The following is a 19857-nucleotide window of genomic DNA, read 5'->3' on the forward strand; positions in this document are numbered from 1 at the left end:
GACCCCTCCCCGCAGAGGTAAAATAGGCTCCTTGCAGCTCAGGGTGGGCTTACCAGGGTCACCCAGGCCCATTTGTGTTCACACACCAGCATGCCCCACATGCACGTGACACAAGAGCACACTCCCAGGCATGTATCCACTAGCACACACACGATCATGTACATCCAAACATACACCTGTGCAGAGGCACACACGCCAAACACTGACACACGCATGTGCACACACACAGCATGGTCCAAGTGTGCTCACCCATATCTTCACACAATTATTTACTGAGCATGTATGTTTCAGTCATGATGGTAGGCTCCAGAGATGAAGCAGTGAGCAGACAAAACCTCCTGCCTCGTCCCATTTGTGGCCAGGTGGGGGCCCAGTCAGGGGACGACCTTTCCTTTGGGACCAGAGCAAAATAGCGAAGGGCAAGCTGGGGAGACATGTGCACACCCTCTTCCCCAGGAGGGCTTGGGGAGGGTGGCAGTTTGCACAAGGAACCCCTCACTTCCTCTTGGCTCCCCTTCACTTTCTGGCTGCCCCTCTCCCAGTCTCTTCACACCCACTCCTGGCCTGTCCTAGTCCCCTCTTCTGTATCAGGTTTACTGGTTGTACATATAAATTGTACTTTCCTTAAAAAAAAAGACAAAACAAACACAAACCTCCTGTCTACATGGAGCTGACATTCCGGATGCAGAGTCAGGTGACAAGATAGATGGGTCAAACCCACAGCATTTTAGAATGTGACAAATGCTATGGAGACACTAAGGCAGGGAGATGAGGCTGGGGTGCTAGAAGAGTGAGAAGGAGTTGTCATTTTAAGCAGGATATCAGGGAAGGCTTCACAGAGCAAAGACAGGGAGGAGGTGAGCCACACGGACAACTGAGAAGAACATTCCAGGCAGTGGGGAGCCAGTGCAAAGGCCCTGCGGCATGTTCACATCTCAACACACCTCACATTTGTACACTCGTGCCCACAGTGATTCCCCGGTGGCTCAGTAGGTAAAGAATCTGCCTGCAGTGAAGGAGACTCAGGAGATGTGGGCTTAATCCCTGGGTCGGGAAGATTCTCTCAAGGAGGAAATGGCAACCCACTCCAGTCTTTGTGCCGGGAAAATCCCACGGACAGAGGAGCCCGGCGGGCTACAGTCGATAGGATCGCAAACAGTTGGACACGACTGAGTGAGCACGCACGCGTGCCTGCAGTGCTCGCTGACCCAAGGCAGGCCCAGGCCAGCACACCTCCCCATCAGGTCCAGGTGAAGCCAGTCCAGCTGAGCGAACTCGGTGTAAGCCAGTCCAACTCTGTCACCAAAGGCAGCCCACTCCCAGTTAGCAAAGCAGGGGATGTGTATCTTGGGAAAGCCCCTCACCCTCTTTGGGCTGCTCAGAGAGGAGCTCCCAGCTCCCCCCTCCCTCCAAGACCACAGACCCCAGGAGAAGAACCATGGTGGGGAGAAGGGAGCACGGGGGACTGAGGTGATGAAGAGGGGAGTGAGGGGGGTGGGTCCCCAAGCTCCTCAGAGAGACAGAGGCTGTGGTTGTGCATTAGTGGGGCTGGAGGGATCTAGGTCAGATGGAGGAAAACCTTTCCCACCGATGAGCAAGTAGGCAGGGAGAGGCCAGGAAGCCCTGAAGCCCACTGTCCATGGTCCAGGCCAGGGGCTGCTTAGGAGCCAATTGCCCCTCGACCCAGGGTTTTCCCTTCCTTCCTTCCTCCAGCCTCAACAGTCTTGGGGTCTCACTGCTTCTATCACACAACCCTGACCATCTGAGTGAGGGGTCTGAGGTCCAGAAAGGTCCAGGGGCTGGACAACAGTCACCCAGCACAGTCGCACGTGAAGGGTCAGGCCCCCCAGCACACAGACAAGAGGCCCCCTCCCGCCCCACTCCAAGCTGGCACCCAGCTGTGATGGGCTGCAGGTCAGGAGACGGGATGCCACCCAGCTTTGCCACCACGGCTGCCCTGAGTGAGCCTGCCCCATCGCCTCCTCCTCCTGCCTCAGCAGCCCCCTCTCAGAAGTGAGGGGACCCCAGCCGCACTTCCACAGGGCCCCCGAGAGACAACACACACCTAAACCTCCGGCCTGGGTGCGGCTGGCAAAAACAAAGGATGGTCAAGCCCCTTCCCCCAGCCACCAGCCTGAGTTCCTCATCTCTGAGCTGGAGGGTGGGGCAGGCCCCGCTGGAGGCACCGGGAACCAGGAGTGGCATCAGGGCCAGGCAGGGCCATGGAGCGGCCTCTGAGTACCGGGTGCTCCACAAGGTCACAGCTTCCCTTCGGCCCTGGAATGAGCAGCCCAGAGAGGGTGAGGGGCTTTCCCAAGACACACAGCGCCAGCCACAGGCCCCAGCCTGACGCTGGGGGTACTGACCTATCCTTGGACCGATAAAGCGGGGAGCATAGTACCTGGTGTGAGCCTCCCAAGGGAGAGCAATCACAGTCCAGGCTGCAGACACCCCACCAGTTACCGTCCCAGACCCCGTTTATCTAATCTCCACGGAAACCCTGAGAGGCAGGTATGATGCCTACAGCTGTGTTGCCATTCTACAGAAGGGAAGGTGGAGGCACAAAGAGGTTTAGGGACAGGACCAGGAGAAGGCTAAGGACAGACCCACAGCCCACCTCAATGAATGCAGAGACCCACATGGGCTCAAGGGGCTGCCCAACATGCTGGCAGCTGGGGCTGGAGACCAAGATGGGAGAGGATGCCTCTCCATACACACACCCAGGCTGCGGGGGAAACTGAGACCCAGAGGAGGGCTCGGTGAAAAGGAAGAAGGTGGGAGAAAAAGGGCAGACAGCCTGGGTAGGGCGGGGCCAGCCCCGGTTAATAATTCAGTTAATGATTTCTTCTCTCCATCCTTATCGAGCGGGCAAAGTCCAAGGGCAGCAGCCAATCAGCAGCCCCCGCTGGGCAGTTACCCAGCGGCCTCTGCTGCCAGGGCCCCCAGTCCTGCGAGGAATCAGAGAGCGGGGGCCAGTTCCCCAGGAGGGGGCCGTTCTGCCCAGAGCAGCCTATCTTTCCCCCCAACACCCTGCTTGGCTCTGCCTAAGACCCCCGGGGCCCCTCTGCCCAGGCCCTCAGACTCAGGAGAAGCCCTGGAGTTGGTAGGCTGGAAGCAGCCTGCTCCGCTCCTTTGTGCTGAACCAGGCCCCCTGACCCTGCCTCTGTTCACATGGTCATTGTTGCTTCCATCTCCTGCCCTCCCCCCACCCTGTGCGGCCCTACGCTGGGTGCTGGGAACAGGGGGATGAGTCAGTCGCCCCCCCCCCCCCCCCGCCGCCCCTGCTACCTACCACTTCCCTTCCAGCTGGGGTCAGGACCTAGGGAGGTGGGGCTGGGACAGAAGTCCTCCAGAGTGGCTCTGTGTGGACCCAGGAGGCACCCCATCTCATCCCCTTGAGAGTCAGGGGTCTGGTGGTCTCCCCTACCCACCGACTCCCCAGGGCACACTGCAGGCAGGTGGACTCAGGCACAGTGCCTGGTCACACAGCGCATCTCAGCCCCAGACTCCCGTCCAGGGTGGGCATCCTCTTCCATGAGTGGTCAGGTGGGCTCCCCGGGGGCCTCATCTGCAGGCAGAGGGGCTGGTCCCCATAGGAAGGCCACCCTCCCTCCCCAAGGCCCTGGCGACGGGGCGTGCTGAGGCCTGGGTATCAGCCCTGGTTCACCCGGACTGACCCCCTTCTCTTGGAGCCACAGTCTTGGACTCTGGGGAAAGCGGGCCAATGCCATCCCTCCACTTCCCCATCCCAGAGCTGAGGAAGGGTCAAAGCCAGGATCTGGTGTTCTGGGATCGGTGAGGAGCCCAGCGCCCCCTCCCCCCGTGTCCAGTGTATATGTCCTATCGTGAGGTCAGGAGCTTGCCTTTGTTTGGTGGCTGAAAAGAATCATCCTGGAAGCCCCTGCTCTGGTCCAGCCTACCTGCCTACCCCAGACAGGTAGGGGACATGAAGCCAGAGAAGGGAAGTCACCAGCCCAAGCTACCCATCAGGTTTGGAAGGAGTGAAAACCAGGCTCCCACCTCCAATCCTAACAGGGCTCTAGAGGCCAGGGGAGGCACCCCAACCTCTGGGTGGCCTCTCCAGCACATGCTGGCAGCCCAGCTCCGTTCAGTCGCTTCCTCCATCCCCACCGGCTTTCTGAGGGCTGGCCGCTGTTCACTCACACCCCATGTGTCCCTGAAGCCAGGGGCCAGCACCCTCCGCCTTCTAAAACATCCCTCTTCCCCAGGGCTGGAGGAGAAGGCTCATCAGAGCCCAGGGCAGCATCAAGATCTTCTCTGCTGCCCACTCTTATCTTGCAGGTGAGGAAAAGGGGTCCAGAGAGGGCCACACAGCTCTCAGCGACCGAGCCCACCCCACAACCTCTAAGACCCTATTAGGGATCCTCTGCCGCCACCTGGCCCTGGCCCTGACCAGCTCTGGGAGCCCCAGGCCCCAGCCAGTCAACGTGATTAGGAGGACACCTGCCACTGCGTCCCGGTTACCTGCTGGGAGCCAGTGCATCGTGCCTGGAGGGTCCGCTCTCTGCAGGCCCTGTGCCCGCGGGTCTGGGCGGCTGTAGCCTCCCTCTAGGGGATTAGCAAGGCAGTCACGGGGGCCCGGCTGTACCAGCCTCGAGGGGGCCGCCCTGTCCCAGCCTCCCACCTGAGGCTCAAAGCGCCTTAGCCTCCAGCCCCTCACCCTGGGGCCGGGTACAGCCTGGCCCCCCCACCCTGTGCGGGCAGGACCCAGGACACATGCCTGATGTGCCTGGAGAGGGGGCCTTGTCACACAAGGGGCCTGGGCACACCTTGCCCCCTTCAGTCAAGCCCTCTCCCATCTCCAAGCCCAGAGCTGAAAGCACAGACCCTGCGCCTATGTACGCACTGTCCTGGGGGGTGACCACAGCCAAGCAGGACCTGGGATGAGAGCTCAGGCGTCCCCCAGCCCCGAGGGACATACGTACCGCGTCTCTTCCCTCTCCCTGGAACAACACATACACCATGCGCACAACAGCACTGCTGCCCCCGCTTCCACACTTCCACTCATGAGCACACTCGCCAGCACCCCCCACCCCCCAGGGGCTCCCTAACACCCACACTGAGTCCCCCATGTGCCATTGCCCACCAGATTCCCGGCCAGGCCTTCCCCACCCAAGCTGCCTGGGAGACCCCAGCCCTCAGCGCCTGCCCCACCTTCCCCCCATCGCAGGCTCTGGGAGCACTTTTCCAGCCCCTGGCTCCCTCCACAGACATTCTTGAGTCTCCTCTTATCTCTCTGGAGGGAGCAGCACAGCCTCCCCGCCAGGCCAGCCAGGCCAGCCGCATGGCTGAGCCGTGGCGTCAGCCCCCACCCCCACTCCCCACCCACGGCCAGGAGGGAAAGTTTGGCTGCGGAGACAGGGAGCCTGGGCCAGCCAAGCCCACCCCTCTGCCCGGGCCCAGGGTCCTGGGGGAGGAGGTGCGGGGATATCTGCAGGAAGTAAGGGGGTCTGGCTTGTGAGTCATCGGGACGTCTGGCACGCTCAGGGCACCCCCAAAAGAGCAGCCCCCAAGCAAGGACAAGTGTCCCCTTCCTACCTCCCCAGGGTCTCCATAAAGCCCCTCAAGGCTCCTAAAGGATTAGCAGGAGCAGGGGAGAACCAGAGCCCCTGGGACCAATGGGGAAATGTCAGGACCCTCAAATGGCCAATCCACTCAGGATCAACCACTCAACCTAGTCCCAACCTGACTTCTTGGATCTGGGGCTGCTGGGGGTCCCAAAAACTGCAGTGGAGAGGCCTGAGGCTTGGGGATGCCCTTACCTGGGTTGTTTAGCAAACTTTCTCCCTGTCTGTGACTTCTGGCTGGGGGGCAGCAAGCAGAGTGGACAAAGGCTCCCACCCTCACACCCCGGAAGTCACAGGGAGAAACTGAGTCAAAGAAAGGCCTTCCTTGCTCCCTCACAGGACTCCAAAGGGATCTGGGCGCTGGGCTTGAAACCTGGGCCCTAATTCCCTGCCCTGTGTGCCCTGTGGGCCACCCGCAACTCGCCAGGGTTAGGTTCACACTGATGGAAGGTTCTGGATCATCGAATTTTGCATTCTGAAAGCACTGAGGTGCAGGGTATGGGCTCAGGGACTGGGCAGCGGGTAGGGGCAGAGGGTGGGCTACCGAGGTGGGTGGAGAGGGACACAAAAGCACCCAGAAGGTCTGGCTAGATGTTCCAGCAAGGGTCTGAGAAGCTGGGGGGTGTCAGCCTGTGCCTGTCCCCCTCCCCCACGCTGTCCCTTCCCTCCTGAACTCAGCACCGGGGAGGGGGACAGCTTGGAGGAGGGGCGGAGGCTACTCAGGAAAAGGGGAGAGAAGCTGGCGAGATGAAGGTGCAGCGCCCCCAAAACCACTGCTCAGGAGCGGGGAGAGGGCAGAAGAAAACACGGTCGGGTGTGCGTAGATCCCAGCCCTGGCGAGGGTCCTGTAGGGTCAAGGTGAGGAGAAGAGGTCGTTCCTGGGACAGGGGCACCGTCTGAGGGGGCAGAGCTCCAGGGACAGGTGTGAGACATAGCCCAGAGGACCCTTGGGGGGTTGGCAGGAGGCAGCGAGAGGTCTCAGAGGGAGGAGGTAGCTAATGTGGTGGGGGCGGTGGGAAGGGGGGGTGATGCCAACTTCAAGAAGGTTCCAGCCCAAGGAGAGCACTGGAGGTGGTGGTGGGGGGGGAATCCCGCCCACAGAGGAATGCCGGGGAGGGGTACCCCAGACCCTGGTAAGGGAGGGGTAGCTGCTTCCAGGGGAAGTTCAGCTGTGGGGGAGGGGGCAGCCTTGGAGAAGGTGGGTGACGGTCCTGAAGGGGGTCTCCCCATCTTGATGGGGGTCCTAGGCTCCAGGAAGCACCGTGGGGCAGGTCCCAGCTCCTAGGAGTCAGGCTAGGGGCAGCGGGAGCAGGATGCCAACCTGAAAGCAAAGGCAGGGCGTCTGGGTCCTTAGGCGGGGGTCCCAGTCTCTGGGAGGCACGCTGGGGTGCTAGCCTAAGAGGCATGGAAGACCCCCAGAAGGCGTGCTGGGGACTCCAGCCTAGAGGGGGGTTCCAGCGAAGCACAGAGACGGTCCCCGGGGTCGGGAAGTGTCAGAATTCAGAGGGGACTGCGGGTCCTGGAAGGCGTGAAGGAAGGCTGAGTAGGGATGGGACGCAGCTCCAAGGAAGTTGTGTCGGGAGTGGGGGGGTGGGGGGGGGGAGGAACAGGGAGGGGGAGCCCAAGTTCAGCAGAGGTGGGTATTAACCTGCAGGAGATGGAGGAGGGCCCCCGCCCGGAGCAGGCATTCTGGCGGGGTCCCGGCCTGGCGAAAGCACAGTCCGAGGTCCCAGTCCCCAGGCAGACCGGGCTGGGGGCTCCCAGCGCGAGAGGGTCGTCGTCCCCGCCGGCCCCGCGCGGTCCCTCACCTTCGAAGAAGCGCTGCAGCGCCTCCGTCTCGTCCACCACCTCCATGTCCGGCCTGCCCGCCGCGCACTCCGCCCCGGCCCCGCTACAGCCCGGCCCGGGGGCGCGGCATCGCCGGCGCGGCCAGCGCGACAGTCCCGGCTCGGCTCCCGCTGCGGTCCCGCCCGGCCCGCCGCCTCGTTCGCCCCCAGCGCGGCCCTGGCCCGGCCCCTGCCCGCCCGCACGCGCCCCGCCCGCCGGCCGCGCGCCGCGCCCCCTGCCGGCCCGCCGCAGACCCGCGCCGGGCAGGATGCGCGCGGCTCCTCCAGGGGGCGCTCGGCGCGGGGTGGGGGGCTCCTAATCGAGTTGGGGGGGGTCACTGCGCCGCCAGACCCCTGTGCTGCGGGAGGCCAGGACCCCCGCAGTCCTTGCCTGCCCCTGGGGTAAGAGCAGACAGCTGGCTTCTCAATCTCAGATGTTCAGAACCAAACCTCAGGGATAACCCCCGTTTCCTCTGTTGACCCACTGCCCATCTCGGCAATAACTTGCATTTCTCAAATGTTCGTTAGAGGCCAGGCCCACCCTGAGTGCTCTACGGGGATTATCTCTGAGTTCGTCCTCTCAGGTACCCTACCAAAGAGAGACTACTATGTGATTTTACAGATGCGAACACTGAGGCTCAGTGAAGTTCGGTACCGTCTGAGGAAGTCTGTCCTGTACAACCTTGCAGTGATGGCGGATTCCCTCTCTGTCTTCCATCAGGGTCGCTGCCAGCCGCATCTGGCTGCCGAGCACTTGAAAAGTGGCTGTTGAGACTGGGAATCTGACTTCTCAATTTTTAGTTAATTTTAATTAGTTCAAATTTAAATAGCTATGTGTAGTTGTGGTATTGAACGGTCCAGGTCTAACGGTTTCAAAGGGATTAGGGTCAAAGGCAACATCAGAGCCAGGTCCTGGCTGACCTGGGAAACTGTCCCTTCCGTCATCCAGGAGGGTCCTGAGTGAATCCACCAGCCTTCTCTCTCTGTCTCCATCTCTGCGAGCGCCTCTCATTTCTTTCCTGCCAAACAGCACAGCCTCTCTCCCCACTGATCTCCTCTATAACCCTTCCTATCACTTTTTTTACTTATCTATTTTTATTATTTATTTATTTATTCTTTGGCCATGCCACACAGCATGTGGGATCTTAGTTCCCCAGCTAGGGATGGAACCCCCCCAACCCTGTACCCCTGCTCTGGAAAACACAGTCTTAAACACTGGACCGCTAGGGTAGTCACCCAAATCACTCTTTTTAAAACGTAAATCAGATCGTGTCACTTCTTTCCTAAAACCTGGGGTTTCCCTTTGCACTCAAAACAATATCTAGGTCCATCCATGCTGCTGCAAATGGCATTATATATGTGTCTGTATAACTGATAGGCTTCCTTGTTGGTGCTAGTGATAAAGAACCCGCCTGTCAACGCAGGAGACTTAAGAGACATGGGTTCGATCCCTGAGTCGGGAAGATCCCCTGGAAGAGGAAATGGCAACCCACTCCAGTATTCTTGCCTGGAGAATCCCATGGACAGAGCATCCTGGTGGGCTACGGTCCATAGGGTCGCAAAGAGTCAGACATGACTAAAACGACTTAGCACACACACATAAGTATAACTGATTCACTTTGCTATACAGCAGAAACCAACACAACATTGTAAATCATACTCCGATAAAAATTAAAAAAACAAAAACATCTAAACTCCTGCCCTGGTTTCCAAGGCCGAGTATGACCTGCTCCAGCCTGTAATGCTGGCCTCATCTCCTACTCCGCTCTCCATTGCCAAGTCACAGGCACCACAAGTCCTCTTTGCCATCACTCAAACATGCCAGACTCACACCTGCCACGGGGCCTTGGCACATGCTGTTCCATCTGTCTGCAACGTTGGTTCCCCTGAGCTGGTTCCTTGGGCGTAGTCAGTCTCAGCTCACTCACCACCTCACTGGCCATCCTATTGAAAGCAATTCCCCCTGTGTGCACGAGTGCTAAGTTGCTCAATTGTGTCCAGCTCTTTGCAACTCCATGGACTGTAGCCCACAGGCTCCTCTGTCCATGGGATTCTCCAGGCAAGAATACTGGAGTGGGTTGCCATGCCCCCTTTCAGGGGATCTTCCCAAGCCAGGGATCGAATCCGCATCTCTTAAAGTCCCCTGCATTGGCAGGCAGGTTCTTTACCACTAGGACCACCTGGGAAACCCAGTTCCCCCTACCTAGCCTTTCTTTCTCACCATGAAAAAGATTTGTATCTACTCTTTGTTATGATTCTTCTCCTTGCTCAAGAATGAAAGCTCTATGAGGGTAAGGGTTTTTTTCTGGCTTGGTCAGTGCTCTAAGTTCAGCACCAAGAATGCTACTTGGCACACAGTAGGTGCTCAAAATATTAATAGATGTGATGAATGAATGACTAGGGTGGCGTCTTCAAACTGCAGAATCTTAGAACTCTGAAACCTTGGAAGCAGGGAGTTCTGGAATCCGGGACCCAGAGAATCATCTCACTACAGAGTGGCTCCGCTCACAGCCTCCCTGGGTCCTCAGACACAGCACGGGGGCTGGAAAAAAATCTACCCCACTCTTCTTCTTGTTCAGTCGCTAAGTCGTGTTCTACTCTCTAGGACCCCATGGACTGCAGCACGCCAGGCTTCCCTGTCTTTCACTTTTCCAGAGCTTGCTCAAACTCATGTCCATTGAGTCGATGACGCCATCCAACCATCTCACCCCTGTCACCCACTTCTCCTCCTGCCTTCTAGCTTTCCCAACATCCGGGGCTTTTCCAGGAAGTCAGTTCGTTGCATTGGGTGGCCACTGTATTGGAGCTTCAGCCTCAGCATCAGTCCTTGCAGTGACTATTCAGGCTTTGTTTCCTCTGCATTGATTGACAGATGACAAAACTGAAACAGAGGCCAAGGAGGGGGTGGTGGGAGGACTCACTGGCAAGTCAAGATGCCGGTCTAGGCAGCCCACCGGTGGCCCCTCAGAGGACAGTGTGGGGTGGGGGGCGAGCTGGGCTACCGGGTGGACGTGGCAGTGAGAGCCAGCAAAGCGGTTCTCACACAAGCTACCCTCCTCCTCCTCCCCAGCGGCCAGCCTTGGTGGGGGTGGGGGGACAGCCGGGGCCTGAGCCCCAGATGTGGCCCAGTCAGCAGGCCCGTGGTGGCCCGCCGAGGAGGGTCAATGCCACGACAGTTCTGGGGCTGGGGGAGGGGGTGCCCAGGCCGGCGGGCGCCTCACAATGAGGTTTTGTCCCCCGGGGGCCGCTCTCGGAGCTGTTGCTCTTAGATATATAGAAATGGATTTTGCTGGAGGCCCCAGCTGTGTGAGCTGACCAGCGCTCCCCCCACAGGGGCCCGACTGAGGGAGGGAGAGGGCCACACTGAGACGCCTATTCTTTTCCAGCTGATACACCCCAGAGGTTTTTCCCCCTCTGCAGCCTCCCTTAAGACAATTGTTATTCTCTGCTCTGCCCCCTCCCCCACCCGGGTCAGGCCCACCCCGCGGACAAAGTAGACACCCGCCTACGCCGAGTGATTTTTTAAAATGAATTTATTTTAGGAGTTGCCCAGGACCGCCTGGAAAATCAGCTTCTTTACAAGCCTCCCCCATCCGCAGGTCTTCCTGCCACATCCCACGTGGTGCCCAAAAAGTCTACCGTTAGAAGGCGGTCCCCATCTGTGAAAGATGCCTTGCCCTGGCAGTGGGTGGGTGGAGCTATGCGTATTTTGTCCCCAGCACCCAAGTCCTCAGGCTGGGTTGTTGGGTCTCGGCCTTGAAGATGCATGCAGTGGGATGGGGCTTCCTGTTCATCTCATGGGAGCTGGCCTGGCTCAGGGGGTTCTCGCCCTGCTGTCTCCCCTGACCCCACTAAACCACTGAGTGAGGGAGCAGTGGTCCCCTGGGATCTTCGTCTCTGCGCTGGGGGAGTAGGGTGGCTGAAAGGCCCCTGACTCCAGGGCTCAGTGAAGAGTCAAGGCTGCCACCCTCCAACTCCATAATGAAGGAGGTTGAGGCTGGTGAGGGAGCCCCAGAGAGCCTTGCGTAAGCAGGACCTTGAGGGAACCCATCCATGGAGAGAAGTCCCTGCCAGTACCCTCTCCTCACCACGCCACACGAGTGAGGGACCGAGATTTCTGTGCTGGCCCGGCAGACATAGCTGTCCCTGGGGCTGGCTCAGCCATTCTGCAAGGCCTGTCCTCTGTACCTTCATCTCTGAGTCAACCCATTATTCCCACCTCATGGTGTAGGTAAAGTACCAGGGAGGTGATTGATAAATGCGGCTTTCTCTGACTCCAGGTCAGTTCCCAGAGCCCAGCGCTGGCCCTTGAGGGGGCGGTTGGGTCAGGAAGAGGCAGCCACTCAGCAGGCAACCCTGGGGAAAGGGAGGCAGGGACATGAGGGTTAATGAGTAACGGGCTGGAGGCTGGCCCAGGGAAGGGTGGAGCGCTGTGGACAGAACCCTCCCTACTGCAGCCTGCAAGACTCTGGGCCTCCTGTGGACTCACACAGTCCTTGGCACCTGCCCACTTTGCAGAGGAAGAGAGGAGGGCCCAAAGAGTGGTGAGCATGAACCCAGGGAGTCAGCAAGCGAGGGGTCCCTTGCAAGCAAGCAGGGTCACCTCTCTCCCGCTTCCCTCCCAGCTGAGACGGGACAGGCCATACGGGTGGCCGAGTGGGGTCTGGGAGGCAAGGCGCTGCTCCAGTCCCTCCCCCATCACTCCTCATGAGAGCCCCTCCCCGTTCCACACTCTGGCTGTGTGACCTCAGGCAAGTCACAGAACCTCTCTGATCCTCAGCTTCTGCTTCTGTTCTCCTGATAGAATAATTTGCAAGCCAAATGAGACTACAAGGTGTGAAGAACCTCTGAAAACTATTAGGCGAGTGTGGAGGCAGGGCTGGGAAGGCCTGGATTTTAGTCCTAGATCTGCCCCTGGGCCTGAGTGCCCTCGAGAAAGTTTCCACCTTTATGTAGCCTCAGTTTCCTCTGTTCGAAGAGGCCTGGGGGAAGACAGAACCACTCTGTCACTCTCCCCAACACCTCAGTCTGCACTCAGAGCTGGGAGGGTGGGCAGTGTCGGGAGGGGAAGGTCCAGGTCTGGTTAGACCTTGGCTGGGTCAGCGTTTGGGCGGCACTGGTGTAGGTCCCCTCGGACTGGCTGGAGGAACAGCGCCATCTGCTGTGTGGAGGAGGCAGACCTGGGCTTGCAGGAGGCCTGGCCACCTGCCCACCCTGGCCTTGCAGCCGCTCCTCAGGCCTCACTGGCCTGGGGCCAGGCTGGAAGGGGGTCCTTGGGCCTGACTAGGTCTTTTGCACCCTCCCTAGGGAGGGTAGGCTAGGAGGTCTCCATGATGGTAGACCCCGAGTTCCGGTCTGAGTGATGCCAAGACAGGCTTCCCTGGTGGCTCAGACAGTAAAGAACTTGCCTGCAATGTGGGAGACCCGGGTTTGATCCCTGGGTCAGGAAGATCCTCAGGAGAAGGGAATGGCTACCCACTTGCTTGGAGAATCCCATGGACAGGGGAGCCTGGCAGGCTACAGTCCATGGCATCACAGAATCAGACATGACTGAGCGACTAGACACTTTCACAGGGAAGCCCTCAGCAAAGACTTCCAGTGGCCCCTGCATTCCAGTGCTACCCAGATCGGGAGTTTCAGTGCTCTCACCAACCAGCCACCCCCTACCCCTGGCTTCCAGCAGTCAGGGTGGGGGGAAGGGCAGACACTGTCAGACCTGCCTGGTTCCCCATCCTCTCTGGTCTTGGGCCGTTTCCTTACCCTTTCTGGGTCCCAGACCCCTCAGGGGAAAGAAAGGGCCCTAATGAGGTCAGACAGATCTCCTGGCACGTGTCTGACACAGGCAGGGCCCAACAAGGAGCTGCCCCCATTCAAACGGGGCTTCAAGGGTTTTCTGGTCTCTCACTGAGAGTCCAAGGGAGGTCCTGGACCAGGGCATTGACAGTGGTGACAGCCGACCTCGGGGGTGGGGTGGGTCCCCTCCCGCCACACTGCCACTGAGACCCACCCCACCCAACCTGCGGGGAAGAGAGGTCACTCCAGGCAGCCAGTGTGCTTCTACATCCAGTTTATACACAGCTCTATACAATATACAGAAACCTTTATATACAGATATATTTATAGAATAAGCTATATTAATTTGTCTCTTTTTTACAGCAATATTAGTTTGGATCTTTCATACATTAGGTACAAAAAAAGTCATGGGAGGATGGCACGAACAGTGCATGAGTGTCTGTGGGGCCCAGCTCTCACTACTGATTGCATATGGAGGTCGCCCAGGCCCCTGGGAGGACGGGCCGGTGCCGTCCAGGAGACCTTGTGCTGCGGGTCTGGGGGACAGAGTGGGGGTCGGTCTGAGCCGAGCTGGGCTGAGGGGGGTGGCTCAGACCCCCCCGAGTGTGGTGTGTGGAGGAAGGGAGACACACGCAGCAGGCCCATCCTCCAGGGGCGAGGTGGGGAGGGGTGGGCTGACCCAGGGGCGTCCAGGGCTGAGTCCGAGCCTGCCCCAGCCCCAAGCCTGCAACCCTGTGCGGCTGCAGCCTTGGGGGTGGGGAGCCTGTCCCTGATGGCTCAGTCCTGGGCATGGGTGGGCACCACGCCCCCTCAGAAGTCCCAGGCCCATCCTGGTGGAGGAGGAATTAAAAGGCCAGATCCCAAGCCCCCCTGCTATTGGCTAGGGTGCTAGTTGGAACTTTACTCTGATTTATGATTTGTCTTTTTTTTTTTTTTAGAACTCTAAGAGCCACTGATTCCATCTTGCTTCTGTGCAGGGGGGTTCGGGGGGCAGTCAGCAGGGGCAGGAGATTGATGGTGGGTGAAGGAGATTGATGAGGGTGGGAGTCACAGAGGGTGAGGGAGGCCCAGCTCCCAGGTCTCTGTCCCCACGTGGCAGGGTGGGCAGGGGTCCCAGATACCAGTGATCGTGAGATGGGGGTCTTGGTGAGGGAAGCCCTAGGCGACCCAGGGAGGCCGTGGGTGGGCCCAGAATTGGGGGGACCATGCCTCTGAGGAGATGAAGGCACAAGCAGGCGGTCAACGCCTCGGCACATGCCTGTCTTCCAAACCAGGGGTTGGAGTGGCCGGCGAGACGAGAGGGACGATGTGTCAGAAGCTGAGCTCGTCCCGTGGCCCCCGCTGCATGGCGCCTCTCGTGTTCACTGCCTGTTGTTTCGGCAGGCCGGGGTGGGGGGCAGCAGGCAGGGCGGGGAGGGTGGGGAGGGCGCCCCAGCCACCCCCGACCCTGTCCTCAGGGACAGTGCACACTCATGCACATGCACACACATGCCCTCACCCCAGCATGCACCACCCCCCTGCTGGGCCTCCAGGGACATGCAGGGTCTCCACCCCATCCCCCATGCTTCCCCAACCTAGCAGGGAAGGAGCCCCTCCAGTGGAGGCTGTGCAGGCCTCAGGCTAAGCCCCTGGCCCTCCCGGGTCTCTAGCCAGGTCCCACAATACCCTACTCTTGGCCCCACTTCCTGACAACAGGACATGGCAGGTGGGAGAGGAGAGAGCCCAGCTCCCAGGACAGAACCCAGGGCGGGGGGCAAGGAGTGGGAGCTGCGGGGAGCGGAGGCTTGTTTGGTTTCAGATCCCAGGGCCTGGGGTGCCGAGGCTAGGGGAGGTGATTAAAAGGGGTGGGAGGTTGGTGGGGCCTTCCTTCTGCCCAGGGCACTGGCTCTGCAGCCAGGGCTTGTCATACCTGTGCCCTCCACCCTTTGAGTGGCCAGGATCCTGGGGGTAGAAGGCAGACCAGGAAGGAATGGGCTGGCGGGGCGGGCAGGCCTGGGTACCCAGGACCCATCGACAGAGGGATCACCATGAGGGACATCAAGCAGAGATGGATGGGCCACCTCCAGGCCCCATGACTGCCTTGAACCCTGTGGAGGCTGGCCCCTGCCTGCTTAAAAAGGGGCAGCTGAACACACGATTGCAAGGGCGAGGGGGGCTTGTAAGCCCAGGACACATCCTGAGCCCAGCCCAGCAGCTTCTGTAAACATACACGGCACTGCGGGCCACCTTGGTGGGGGGGGGTTTACCCCCATGGGGCTGGCCAGCAGGCACCAGATCTCGGGGTGGCCAGGGCAGATGCCAGCCTGGACCACAGATGAGAATATGTGGGGAGGGGGCCGCTCTCCATCTCGGCCCTGGGAGAGCAGCCAGAGGGCAGTGATGGGGAGTCAGCATACTCATAGCCTGTCCTGGAATAGGGGGTGCCAGGATGCCCCTGTTGGAGGGTAGTCAGGCTGGGAGGGCAGAGTGCGGCCCTGCCCCCCGCTTTGGCAGGCTGTCCCTGCAGCCTCCTCCCTGCTCCACGGCCCTCCCTGTCATTCCCTATCTGGAGGGCCCAGATCCCAGCTGCCTTGGCTCCAGGGGGGTCCTAAGCTGAGGTAGGGAGGCGGACCCCTCAGCTCAGCAGCAGTGCTCAACGCCTGAGGCGACACTGGCCTGGGAGGGGCCTCTCCCCAAAGCTGCCCGGCCCGAGGGGCAGCCACCAGGAGCCTGAAGGAGCCACCTGCTCTGCCCGGGCCACGGTCGGTAGCCACTCCTGGGTGCTGCTAGCGTGCCGAGATGACCAGGTCGTCCTGCTTGGTGGGGCTGGCCCCGCGGCCAGCCGGGGTAGAAGTCCGGACCTTGTCCACTGCCAGGCACTCCTGGCTGCTGAGGCCCGTGGGAGTCAGGTCCATGAGCTCGCCGGAGGAGCTGAGTGGGAAGGAGGGTGACAGCGAGATGCCCGAGGAGGGGTCGGCTGAGCCAGCGAAGAGCCGTGGGGGCTTGGGCACCAGATTGGGCTCGAACTGGGCTCGGAGCAGGATCTCCTGCTGGCTGGGGGACTTGGGGCCCTCCGCGTAGTCGCTGGTGGGGCTCTCGGGCACCACCATGCAGTAGAGGTCCTGGAAGGAACTGCTCTTGCTGTCCAAGTTGAAGAGGCTGTCGATGAACTCGGCGAACTCCAGCACCTGAGGGCTGGGCGAGTCCCCCAGGCGCCCCTCCTGCAGCGCCAGCTCTCCGCTGCGGGGGGCTGCCCCTCCGCCCCCTTCTTCCGGCTCCTCATTGGCCGCCGCGCTGGGGGGCCGCTCGGGGGTGACGCCCCCACTGCCCAGGGCGGCCTCCAGGGGCTGCGTGTCCTGCGAGTGCTTGGACAGGCTGTCAGCTGCCAGCAGCTCGGTGCGCGAACTCAGGGATGGGTTCTCCTCGGGGATGGCCGGGTCGATGTAGAAGAGGTGGCCCTCGTCGCGCTCCAGCACGGCGTGGAGGCTAGGCGAGCCGCGGATGCTGCGGAAGCCAGAGGAGCGGCGCGAGTCGAAGCTGTACAGAGACTCCGTGTCCGACAGACTCTCCATGGTGGCCAGCGGCGCCCGCCGCGCCTGCAGCTCAGCCGCCAGCCGCTCCTGGGTAGACAGCAGCAGCAGCTCTACCGGGTCCTGGCGGGCAGCTGAGGCCGCGGCCACGGGGGAGAGCAGCCGCCCCTCGGAGAAGCCCTCCAGGCTCATCTCAGATTGGGACTTGCTCCTGCAGTGGGGGCAGGGAAGGGTGAGACTCAGAGGGGCGGGGAGACCCACCCCCAGCTCCTCTGGAGGGAACTTGGGGAGGGGAGGAGGGGAAGGTAGTTGAACGGTCTGGGGACAGGGAACTCTCGTTTTTAAAACCAGCTCGGGAGACCCCAAGATAGAAGACAGGAGGGTGGATGCAGGGCCGAGCAGGGCAGCGGTGGTGGTGGAGGGGCACTGGTGCCAGTCTCATTGTACCGACCAGGAGACTGAGGCCCAGAGAGACTGGCTGCCCCAGGTCCCTGGAGGCAGAGATGAAGGAGAGAGAAGGAAGGAGGGAAGGCAGGGAGGGAGGCTGCACAGCTGAGAGCCGCATCCACCGGGTCCAGCACCCTCCAAGCCAGCACCCAGAGGGGGTCCCTTCCGAGCTGCTGTCACTTCCTTCCTCACCCTGGGGTCCCTCCTACCTCTCCCAGGGGGTGTAGCCCTTTGCTGGATGGGGCCCTGGAGCCCCGGGCTCCACACACAGGCCTGCAGGGAGTGACTGAAGGACCAGGGATGGGGAGGCAGCGGCTACTATGGCTGCACAGACACTGGCTCCCCCATCCGGTCAGCGGCAGGGAGAGAGGTCCAGGTGTGCCCATCAAGGGCCGGGGAGCTGCCAGCACCCTTCTCAACAGCCTTGGAGCCAGATTTGTCACCTGGACCCAGGACCTGGGAAGGAAGGGTCCCAGAGAGGAAGGAGGAGCCCCACCCGCCTCAAGAGCTACTGCCTCAGAGCCCCCAAAGAGTGTGCATGAAAGCGGGGTGTGTGTGCATACACCCCGTGTATGTGCAGCAGCGTGCATACCAGGCAGTTGCGTATTAGCCAGTCCAGGTATCTGAGTGGCTGGGTCTGGGCATAGTGCATCCCTCATTTACACGCATGGCTGCCTGTGCAAGTGTAGCCCTGTGTACATAGAAGTGTGTCAGCTGTCTTGATGTGTCCTATATGTGAGTCCGTCTGTATGCAGCTTTGTACACGCAGAGCTACTATCTGTGAACACAAGTATATACACATGTAAGTTTTAATACATGATACAAAGAGCAGACTCACTGAAAAAGACCCTGATGCTGGGAAAGATTCAAGGCAGGAGAAGGGGACGACAGAAGATGAGATGGTCGGATGGCATCACTGACTCAACGGACACGAGTTTGAGCAAACTCCAGGAGGTGGTAAAGGACAGGGAAGCCTGGCGTGCTGCAGCCCAGGGAGTCACAAAGAGTTGGACACGACTGAGTGACTGAACAACGACAAATGTGTGTGTTTCTGTGTAAGCGCACGGGTGTCCACCTGTTTGGGTCTAAATGGCTAATGAGTGAATCTGTGTTTGTGACCGGGAGTGTATGCATCCCTAGACACCCACTGGCCCATGTGGGCTTCCGTGGTGGCAGGCTGAGGGGCAGTAGGGGGGCAGAGCAGGAGCAACCCCAAACAGGGGGCAATCCTTCCTATGCACACGGACAGAGCTGTGTGAACATACGAGGGCCCAGGGTGTGTATACGAAGGTCCACAAGCATTCATGCTCTGAAGGCACACTTGGGGCCCCTGCACACACTCTCTGGGGTGGGGGACAGCACTGACCTGACGCTGCTGTTTCGGTGGTCTGCAGCGGGCAGCTCCAGGGCCAGGCCGGCAGGCACGGGTGGCCCCGTGGGCAGCGGCTGCTGCTGGAAGATGAGCTCAGGGGTCAGGTCCACCTCTGTGGGGCTCACCATGACCTTTGCAGCGGACAGCAGGGCAGTCTTCCCCTTGTTGTAGTTCTCCAGCACCTGGGGATGGGACGGGGAAGCGGGCAGTGACCGAGGGGTGACAATCATGTGTGGATGCAGGGTGGCAGGCCAGGCCTCTCAGGCCCAACAGACCTTCATGGGGTCAGCTGGGCCCACTCTCCTTCCTACCAGTTCCCCGCTCCTCCAGGAAGGCCAGGGATGGGCCCTATGATGTAGCTTCGCCCCACAAATGGGCCAGATTGGAGCATCCCTGTGGTCGGCCGTTCCATGGCCGGGAGATGGCCAAGGCGGCCTCTGCTTGGCTGTGTGTCCACCCAGCGCCAGGTGGCTTTGGGGTTTCTGAGCCCAGCCTGCTTCAGGGACGGGTCCTCACGAATCTTCTAGACCCTCCCACCCCAGGACCACACGGTGGTGTAGACAGAGCCGGGTGTGGGGGCCGGGACACGAAGGGGCTCCCTGGCCCACTGGGTGTCCAGGGGGTGCGCGCTTCTGAGTGTTGTCACCCCCTTGTTTGTGATGTGGGGACGGACCCGGCCAGCGGGGGGTGGGGGTGGGCCGCAGCTCACCTTGTTGAGCCCCTCCATGACCACGTAGGGGAGGTGCTCGTGCAGCATGGCCGGTGAGATGATCACCTCGTTGAAGGCCTTGTTGTCGCCCCAGATGGCGAAGTACGTGGGCTCCTCCTGCTCACAGCAGCTGAGGGGTACAGGGGCCAGAGGGAAGCAGGGGGCACAGGAGGCAGCCTGGCCTTGGCCCCCAGACCCTGGCCCTGCTCTCGGCCCTGGGTGGATTTGGAGACCCCTTGCCTGGCTGGGCCAGCTGGGCTGTGTCCCTGGGCTCCTCGCTCCCCACCCGCGCCAGGAACGTCTTTGCCAAACGGAGCCAGAGAGGCTGACCTGGGGCCTCAGTCCTGACCCTCACAGAGTCTTTGATCAGTTGTGGTCTCAGCCATTCCTGCTCCACCCCTGGGGCAGGGTCCCAGCTCACAGCCCAGCCCTCTGAGAGAGTGGAGTGGGGGGAGCGAGGTGGGAGAAGTCTCTCTGATGCCCCCCTTCCTCTTCTCTCTCCTGCCCCCACCAGCTGACTGCCAGCTGATCCCAGCAGTGATGCCAACTGACAGCTGAGGTGTGGGCCAGCCAGGACCTTAGGGTTACCCTCCAGGGCATCTGCTTTTAAATG

At 60.6% G+C, this 19857-nt stretch overlaps 1 protein-coding gene across 1 annotated transcript in view; it reads right to left on the minus strand.

Moving 5' to 3' along the window:
* Positions 1-13486: 13486 nt before the first annotated feature.
* DAGLA (diacylglycerol lipase alpha) overlaps positions 13487-19857 on the minus strand; it is a 31779-nt gene continuing 25408 nt past the window's right edge. The window contains exons 18-20 of the mRNA XM_055581100.1: positions 19245-19374; positions 18530-18717; positions 13487-16927 (exon numbers count right to left, since the gene is read on the minus strand). Of these exons, the coding sequence (XP_055437075.1) occupies positions 15973-16927; positions 18530-18717; positions 19245-19374 (1273 nt within the window). The 3' untranslated portion in view covers positions 13487-15972. The remainder of the gene's footprint in view (positions 16928-18529; positions 18718-19244; positions 19375-19857) is intronic.

This window comes from Bubalus kerabau, chromosome 5, assembly GCF_029407905.1.
Source record: "Bubalus kerabau isolate K-KA32 ecotype Philippines breed swamp buffalo chromosome 5, PCC_UOA_SB_1v2, whole genome shotgun sequence".
Taxonomy (NCBI): domain Eukaryota; kingdom Metazoa; phylum Chordata; class Mammalia; order Artiodactyla; family Bovidae; genus Bubalus; species Bubalus kerabau.